The sequence below is a fragment of the Rhinolophus ferrumequinum genome, chromosome 16 (assembly GCF_004115265.2).
Source record: "Rhinolophus ferrumequinum isolate MPI-CBG mRhiFer1 chromosome 16, mRhiFer1_v1.p, whole genome shotgun sequence".
In the NCBI taxonomy this organism is placed as follows: Eukaryota; Metazoa; Chordata; class Mammalia; order Chiroptera; family Rhinolophidae; genus Rhinolophus; species Rhinolophus ferrumequinum.
In genome coordinates this window covers 8477071-8486439 of record NC_046299.1, presented here as the reverse complement: position 1 = coordinate 8486439, position 9369 = coordinate 8477071, and the positions used below count along the sequence as shown (strand labels likewise).

General features: G+C 44.3%; 1 protein-coding gene across 16 annotated transcripts in view; it reads right to left on the bottom strand.

Annotated features, from left to right (window-relative positions):
• Nucleotides 1–764: 764 nt before the first annotated feature.
• FGFR2 (fibroblast growth factor receptor 2) overlaps nucleotides 765–9369 on the bottom strand; it is a 101633-nt gene continuing 93028 nt past the window's right edge. For 13 of the 16 annotated variants that reach the window (XM_033129899.1, XM_033129902.1, XM_033129901.1 and 10 more), the window contains 4 exons: nucleotides 8854–8924; nucleotides 7045–7182; nucleotides 5470–5575; nucleotides 765–2474 (listed from right to left, as the gene is read on the bottom strand). In XM_033129899.1, the coding sequence (XP_032985790.1) occupies nucleotides 2310–2474; nucleotides 5470–5575; nucleotides 7045–7182; nucleotides 8854–8924 (480 nt within the window). In that variant the 3' untranslated portion in view covers nucleotides 765–2309. Of the gene's footprint in view, nucleotides 2567–5469; nucleotides 5576–7044; nucleotides 7183–8853; nucleotides 8925–9369 lie in introns of all 16 variants that reach the window. The other 3 variants (XM_033129904.1, XM_033129905.1, XM_033129915.1) reach the window with 1 other exon arrangement.

The window sequence follows — 9369 nt, the reverse complement described above, 5'->3', positions numbered from 1 at the left end:
AGGAGATTGGAAATGTGGAACCAGGATTATAGATCATTCTCCAGATGGCTGATGACACCCTCACTCCACTAGTAAGAGCCTCAAACACAATCATGACCCCAAAGATGGCACTTCTTAATCACCAACAATCCCATAAGGTCAGTCTGAGAGCATGGCTGAAGCTCGGAAGAAGTCAAGTTGTTTTCGTCTCCCTTTCCTGGTACGGTGGCTGGCAAGCAGATACAATGAAACCTTGAGAGTCCAAGATTTGCATTTGTTAACAAGCAAAATGCCACTTCCCTCTTCAGGTTCTTGGTGGCATGGAAATGAGTAAAAGTCTTTTAACATTTGGTCAAGCTGTCTTTTTGAAAATTTGACGCAATTCTACTCTCTCTACATCACAAGGAAGCCAGCTTAAAAGATTTCAAGGTCCCCAAGATCCAGATCTTCTGAACATGTCCCCTTCTCACCCTTCCCATCCTTAGAACGACTCTCCGTTTGCAAAGCTCTCTCCCATCCCTCACCTGCTCCTCTGGGAGCAGCTGGGGTCCAGAAAGATCCAGTGACTGCCCCATGATCCAGTAAGCAACAGAGCCCGGGTTTGAACCAACCACCTCTGATTTTCCATGGGAGCCACGTATCCCAGATACTTCAGTCCCGGCCAACCCCTCTGGCAAGTCACCCTTTGGCAAATGAGCCCCCCAGCTCTCTGCCTTTCCTGCAATCACACCAAACAGCACTGATCAACACCTCCGAGCACAGGAAACCATGTGGTGAGACACGAATATTAAAAAAATAAGCTGCATGACATTTATTTTGCCTTGTTAACATTAATATCTGTAGAAACATTTTTATTGTCAGTATAAAAATTAACAGGTTTTATTAAATACTTTCTCCGATCTCGTAACACGTAAAATCAGTGTAATCTGCATTCGTGTTGCATGGCTACAGCAAGTGAGTAGGTGTTTCGAAAGCAAAACACAATACTTGAATATAGAACGAACAACAGGGCAATGTTTCGTCTGGCGTTGGTATCGGGCCGGATCTGTTGGTGAGGTCCTGCCAGAATCAGACGGAAGCAATCCCTTAAAAAGATGGAAGTATCCTCCAAACTATCAGCAGAACAACTCAGTGTTTCAATTCTCTATGATGAGACGTGAAGATCCTAAAAGGCTTCTCTACTGCCAATAAATCTGGAAGCCATTATCAAAATTCACTGAAGAGAATACAGGCTAATCTGATTAATGTGCAACTGCAGGGCACAAGGCCAGCTGCCGGAGAGAGGAACGTTCTGCTAGCATCTCAAGTAAGGCCCATCCTTGAGGAATGGGTTAAGGCATCTTTTTAAGAGAACGCTGGTCCCATTCGCCTCAGGAAGCACAGTTCAGGGTTACACGGGCCCAATGACGTAGCTGCACATCAAAACAAAACACCTTCTTATTAACCGGTTCTTTTAACATGGGCAGGGAGGCGGAGTAACAACAGTCATCTGACAGCAGAGTTTAAACACAAATAATTCCAATCTTCATTTTCCCCAAATTAGTCATATTCTGTAAATATTTCTGGAGATCCTTTTCAAAGGATCTGATAACTAGTTAAGTCTGAGCAACAGATTAACTAGTCCGATGCACTGCCTGCATAGAAATGCCATTTAAATTACAAAAAAAAAAAACTATAAATGATTAATTGTTGTGTATATTACCAATTCGTTAATAAATTAATGTTATACCATTTTCCCTGAAAGCAAAAGTATTTTTCCACCTCTGCTTGGTGAAAATTAAGAAACTCTGTGTAAGAACAGCATTTAGCAAATAGCTATTTTTTTAAAAAAAGAAAGACCAATTTTCTAGGTGCATTGGGACATCCATTTAAAATCAATACAAAAAATAATTCCTTGTAAATATATAATATATATTTATACATAATTTGAATATATTTACATACATCCAGCACCTATATACTGCAATTGTGCTCTGTAAGTGTGTGCTGACATATATTTTCTCCAATTATTACAAAATTCACAAGGAAGGCAAAAACATATGTTTGCCTTGAGTCCGGCTGCTCCACAGCCAGTACCCACAGTGGGTCACGGGCGCGTGGTGGCCCATGGCAGTCCATTGCCCCAGAAACATTCTTCTTCTCCTGATGAAGATTACAAGTTTCCAACTGTATAAATTCTTTACACGTGTGCTGATTACTTTTCCAATTATTTACTCCTCTGATCCATATATACAAGCGGAGACAACAAGCTCCTGGAGGCATGGCCTCCCTGCTCAGTGTAGCTAGGTTCCTGGTGCTGCTCTGTTTGGGGAACGGGAGGACGAGCTCATTCATGTTTTAACATTGCCGTTTATATGTGGACACTGAGGGAGGCATGGTTCGTAAGGCATGGGGTCCGGAGAGAAAACAGAATCATCTCCTGAAGAACAAGAACTCCTTGTGTCAGGGTAACTAGGTGAATACTGTTCGAGAGGCTGACTGAGGTCCAAGTATTCCTGAAAGAAGGGAAGAGAGACGTTTTATTTCATCTTGGGTCAGGATAACAAGGTGAATATGGTTCGAGAGGCTGACTGAGGTCCAAGTATTCCTGAAAGAAGGGAAGAGAAGACTTTTATTTCACATGTAGGCTCTTGAGACATTGCTATGGGAGTCGGGACAGGATGGAGGCGCCCCTTGAAGGTTCAGAGACCTAGCCCACCCTGGCTCCCACAAAGACCTCAAGACCCTGACGCTATTCACTTTTGGCTGTCCTTTTCTTTTCTTTTATGACCAATCACGGATAAATAATTGACAAGTAGGGAATGCTAAAACCTAGCTGGGTTGTAGTTGCTCAGCTGTCAACCTGACTTATGGAGTCACGTGACCTCCTTGTCATTTGGCTCCTCGCTAGAGAACAGGGTTCAAATTCAAGCCCCAGCACAACGTAAAAGCATGACATGTGGATTCCCAGGACCCCTTTCAATAGTGGGGACCATGAATATTTATTTTATGAATTACATTTGACTATTGCCGTTTCGAGGATCATTTCGGGGAATACGTCCTCCTTCAGTGGGTAATTTCACAGATGTGATTCATTACTCTTAGACGCTCTCTGAGTTGGAAATGTAAACAGTTTCGCAAAAGCCTTGGATATACTCATGTATCTATTAAATCCACAATAGGCTGTTAAAAGTTTAGAAAGACAGAGGTTAAATTTCAAAAGTTTGAAGGTTTGAAATTCAAAAAGGATTCTTCTGCTTCTTAAGAGCATCCACTGGTGTTGCCCACCGGATGGCCCCAGGATGACACTTACTTCGACTTATGACAGGGCGAGAGCCCACTCACTCCCTGTGCATCTATAGCCTGTGAGCTAAGAATGGTTTTTAACATTTTTAAATGTGTGGGGGAGGGGAGGAATCAAAAGAAGAATACTATCTCATGGCATTAAAATGATATAAAATGACAGAAAATTCAAATAAACTTTAAATTTTAGGGTCTATCAAGTTGCCTCCAGAACATAGACACTCGTTTACACACTCTCTGTAGCTGCATTCTCGACACAAGGCAGAGATGAGTTGTTGCAACAGAGACATGTGCCCACCAAGCTGAAAAGATTTACTGTCTGGCTCTTTACAGAAAAGGTTTGCAGACCCCTGCTCTGAAACTATGAAAAGATTTCTCAACTGGAGAACTTCTGGGTCTCAACTGCCTCAACTAGGCTAGCACACTGGGCTGGTTGTTGTACTCACACACCCAGAATTCAACTGTCCTATGACACATGCCTTTTGGGGGAGGGGGGCAAAAAAGTGCAGACCACAGCACAACCAGCCTCAGTGTTATCAGAAAAGAGCCCACAGAATGTTGGCGACTCCACATTTTAAAAGACAAAAAAAAACAAAAAAAAAAACCCCACTATAATTCATCACCAGGGTTGGCAAGAGAAAGAGTCCCCATCCGAGAATGGGGGATGTGTCAGTTCCAACAACAGCAGCATTAACCACACAACTGGAAACAAACACGCCCACCACATCAAAAGCGAACTTTTTGCTTACAATGATAAAAATGAAATTTTGTCCTAAATGGAACCATTTTTCTTGAGCATATGGTAATGATTTTCAGAAGGAAAAGAAACTTCGATTTTTATATCCGTCAGACAATAGGGCATTCTGCTTTTTCATTTTAGGATGCTAGATGTAAATGTCAGTATGAACAGTCCCACTTTAAAAATGTAAACATATAAATATATAGCAGTGCGTATGGACATAAGATCATTAGAATGGAACTTTAGTGCTTTCCCAGCTTCTAAATGAAGCCATAAATGTTCAGATCTGATAGGAAAAAAATAGGAATATCAGTGGATTCCAAGTCTAGGGTTAAAGGAACTTATACTAGAAACAATAATTTTGGCAGGAGAAGAAAGTTGTGTTTTTTTTCCCCTTGAACTGTTCCTTTCCTTTCAACTTCTGAAGGTCAGCTGTATTCATTTAAATGCAATCTCTCCCTTTATCAGCCACAGTCAGACTCATAAGATAATGCTGCTGGCGCAAGGCTGCATATAACATTTAATTTTTTTAAAAATCACTCTAAAACTATTAAGTGTATGATTTAAAAATAAATGTATTATTTTCTTTCTAAAATATTTAGGCAATTTTAACCTTTTTGTTGTTGCTAAGACAACTGTGGATTTGTTTGGGGTTTCTTCCTGTTTGAATGAATACTATTCTGCATTCTTGTGAAAGATCACAAATTCATTCCCTAACAATTTCTCTCTATCGTGGGATGTCATCTTTCCTGCTCTGATCAGACTCTTTTCCACAACCACAGAGTTCACTATTTGCACACTGAAGCAGCCACTGTCATGGCTGAATTCGGGCGGTGAGGGATAGAAGCGTGTGCAGATTACACGTATTTCATAGAAAATATTTTAACAAAAGGTCCAGGTTTTCCCTTAAAATCATGTAAGTCACTCATGATAGGAAACTGTGTGTACATTGACAAGCACATCGATGGAGACCAGCCGCACGCCATTCATTCCCGGACAGGGTCACGGAGGGCTGGGTCATGTGCTATATGGCAGCTGGAAGGGCAGGACCTCAGTGCATCCAAGTCCATGGGTATCGGAACATCAGCAGCTCTCACGCTGGTCACCAGGGCACAGAATCAACCAGCCCATAATCCTAAGCTCCTTCCCATGCAACCCAAATGCTGCAGTTGGACATTTCTTTCCCTTCCCGACTCGCCATTACACACACACACCAGGACCTGCCACCCAAAAGCCACAATGCAGGGCAGCCTCACGTCTAGAGCCCTCCGTCTTTGGATTTGTGAGTCAGAACTCTCAAAATGCAGTTCTGAGAAAAATCAGGATTTGGGAGGAACACAGTTTAACTCTGCCTGACCCCTGTGGAAAAATGATAAAGGATGCCACAGACTCCAACAGCCAAGGCTGCGTTTACAAAGTCGAGCTGGTTCCCAAGCAAGGCTCACGGGCTTCGGGAAGGAGCTCCTTACCTCGTTGGTGGTGAGAGTGAGGATTCGATCCAAGTCTTCCACCAACTGCTTGAACGTCGGTCTCTGGGAGGGCACTGCATGCCAGCAATCCCTCATCATCATGTACCTGAAAAACATGGGTTTGCTTGGTGAATTCATTTTGTGAAGCACCAGCTACGTGGCTATCAGCCAGTTTTAAGAGGCAATACGGCGGTATGCCCTCCATTATGAAAATGTATCGGAACTTTTCAAGCAACTAAATCAGAAGGTGGTGAGTCACTTTCCCAAAATAGCCACTACTTCGCTCCTCTCCAAGGCACTGGATGGACAGAAACACCTTTACCCAACATGTGGGACGAAGGTACCTACGCTATCGAGAAAGACATGTGTCCGTTTACTTTCAGTGTCACAGGGATTTCTAGGATCTATGCCTGATACTTTGGGTTTTCTTTTAACAATTCTAGTGGACAAAGCTTCCTCAGTTAAACAAAAAAAAAAAAAATGAAGTTTGAAAACCACAACGTCAAGGTAAGTTTCTTATGAATTAATCGGCCGTTGCCGAGCTGCACACTAACTTCCTGATTAACTCTTGGATCGGCCTAGGCTCCCAGGCCTTATCTTGATTATGGGTTTCGACAGGCCTGCTCTATTAGAAAGAGAGCAATAGGAACACCAAGGCGCACAATAAATGCCTTTATATAATATGCTATAAAATGTGGCCATTCATCAGACGTCCACTGTACACCAAAAAGCACTCACGGGATTACAGATATAAAATCCCAGGAAACGATACACCACAGACTGCAGTCTCTGGGACAATCACTCTTCTTAGTTAATCCTGGGGGAGGGCGGAGAGACCCTTTTCAAAGCACTGGTTTTCCTGCACAAGACACATGTCACAAACACAGCATAATTCCACTAACAGTGTGGGGCAGGCTTTTCTAGAAATCAGCTCACAGTTTTAGAGTCAGATCTGGTACTCTAAGGATGGCACCTGGACAGATTTTTAATTCTCTGCCCTAAAAATATGGGGGAAACTAGAGGGAACCAGACACTCGTTCCCTCGCTCTCAGGAAAGGCGGTCGATGTCAGACTACAATAGCAGTTTTCAGTGATCACAAAGAAGCTGCAGAAGCACGCGGTCCACTTGCTGTGCTGGGGCCAGGCGCAACTTGTGAGGAAAGGTCGTGTTCGTTCTTTGATCCTACACCCTGCGGGGGCAAGCTCCACGGCTTCCTAGCACGTGTGTGAGGGAGGGCCAGATGTATCTTCCTGTCACTGAGGAGAGCCAACAGCGAGGCACAGCACAGTGGCCCAGGAAGGTCACCCCGTCTTACTCTGCAAAGTCAGGAGCCCTCAGCGGGCAGCCCGACACCCTCTGTGATTTAAAACTCACTCCATACACCTCAGAATGATGTTCTTTCTTTTGGACAGGCATGGCTGTCAGTGTAGCTATCTATCTCAGTTCTGGGATGGAGCCCAGAAAGCTTCAGCAATTCTTCTTTTTAGAGCGTGTTTAGAAAACCGAAATAAGTCGGGAGAAGTGCTATTGGCATGGTGGGTCCACTGTGTGTCAAGGGAGACAACGGCCCTTACAGTTCGTTCGTGCAGTTTGCTGGCTTATCCATCCTGTGTCCTTCCTTAAGCAGCTTAAAAAGTTCCTCCACGGGAATCCCTGGGTAGGGCGAGCCCCCCAGAGTGAAGATCTCCCACATCAACACCCCGAAGGACCAGCTGCAGAGAAGGGAGAAAACACAGCGTTACTAACCCGCCCAAATCACGAAAGCTAGACATGCCCACTCACTCCTTCCATTCAAAGACAGACGACCTGCGGCCTCCTGCAGTTCACCCTACATGCCCCTTCCTGCCCCCCCAGGAGCATCTCTGGGGATGTTCCAGTTGAATTTTCCATCAACAGACAAGTGACGGTAAACCATCGCTCTTTTTCTTTTTGGTGGAGAGTTCGGATTGGGTTTCTTCTTCTGTCACTCTCAAAAGTTATTCGTCTTAAATGCAGTGTTAGCAATGTGAAGACCCTGAATCCTAAGCTGCAAGGCTCTTCACGCTCCCAACCAACTCTTCCATTGGCCTACGTGCCCGACCCAAGGGCTATGACCTACCAGGGCGGGCAAATGACAGAATAAGGCTAGCGAGCTCGTTTTGCACGGTAACAGCTGCCCGACATGGCGAGAGGAGCATCTGAGGGCACAAAGGTTTGTGACCTATTCAGGTCACGGAGGGGAATTAGCACCGGGCTGGCGTTGTGATTGGAAGCATCCTGCACCCAGCTGAGTTTCATACAACAGAAACTGAAAACATCGCACAGGGCAGAATGTATACCTGACCTTGTAGAGACCCACAGTTGGATTTCTGAGTCTCATTCAGGAGGCTCACTTTCTGGGATAATCAAGCCGAGAATCCTGCATTTAGCTACGTCCTCATGGCTCTGGAAACACAGCCTTACTGACTCTATCTGGGTAAGTTTCAGAAATGAAACTGTCCCCAGTTTGTGCAGAGCCAAAGCGGGAGCACAACACAGGCAGTGTGCGTGCTGCAGAAATGCCTTCCCTCCAGGACTGCTGAGGAGGCCCCTCTGTGAGAGGGTGGAATCGTGCCTACCCCAGAAACCCTCCTGCTCGCACAAACACAGCTCAGCTGATGTTTTTTAAACTTTTTATTTTGGAATAATTAGAGATTCATGGAAATGTGCAAGACGCCATACAGAGAGATCCTCTGTACCTTTCGCCCAGCTTCCCACAATGGTAACATCTTTCAGCCAAATCTGTAATTCGAACATACCAATTGGAGCCTGACCCTGATAGTACTTTTAAGTGAATCCTAATAGATAGAAATATTATACGGGGCTCACTATATTTCTATAATTATCAAAGATGCTAAGACACAGTCAGAATTTTTTCAAAAGATAAACAGCGAGCAGACCCTGCAGAGATCACCTGAGCAGGACCATGTGCCACTCAGCCTCCACCTCTAAGGACAAACCTGGGTTGGGAGAAATTTGGAGAAATTCAACAAACCACCTTCATGGAGGAAACTTTCAGGATTCCTTCACTAAGGGAGTGAAGAACACGCCAACAGCTTGGCAAATGAGATAGCAGATTGGTAGCTGCGTGTCCGTGAATAAATTCAAAGGGGGGACTTCTGCTCTGACAGGAGGAGGTGAGCCGTCCTACGTCCCGTGCACTTTGAAGCCAGGCAGGTTAGTAACAACCGAGCACTGGTGACCAGCCTACCATAAAATCCATCCTTTCTAGAGAAGGCCAGCTCCCGCACCTTCTATGAATGTACAAAACGCAGCAAGCACCAAAGAATGAAGAAAGACAATAAACATGCACTATTTTTGCAAGTCAACCCGATGGAGAAGCCAGAGAAAGGGGAGTTACTTACACGTCACTCTGATGGGTATACACTCTATCAAAAAGGGCCTCTGGAGCCATCCACTTGACTGGAAGTCGCCCCTGGGAGTGTGGATGAAAAAAAAAAAGCAAACCAATATATTGAAACCAGTTTACTTAGCAGTCTCAACCGGGCTGTGCCCTATTTTAAGAGCTGACGCTCCAATGACTTTCACTGGCCCGTCAGAGCAGAAATAAGCTCCAAGTGGGACAACTCCATAACGTGTGAGATGCACAGATTCAGGCACATTAAAAACAAAGTGTTTTTCCCTTGGACTGTTTTTATCATCAATCTCCCTAGGACGCAGACACACTCTGACCAACTTCTAGGCAAAAGACACGCCCAAGCCCTAATCTTTGCAAGGAAAAGTTATTGGCAAAGAGTCTTATGAATATCCTAGAGGCTGCTGATTATTCTGTATGAATGTTTCACATATACTGAATGTTTCTTAAAGATAGTCAAAATTTGCTTATTGAGAAGTTTGTGAAGAGTAAGGCAAGAGAACAG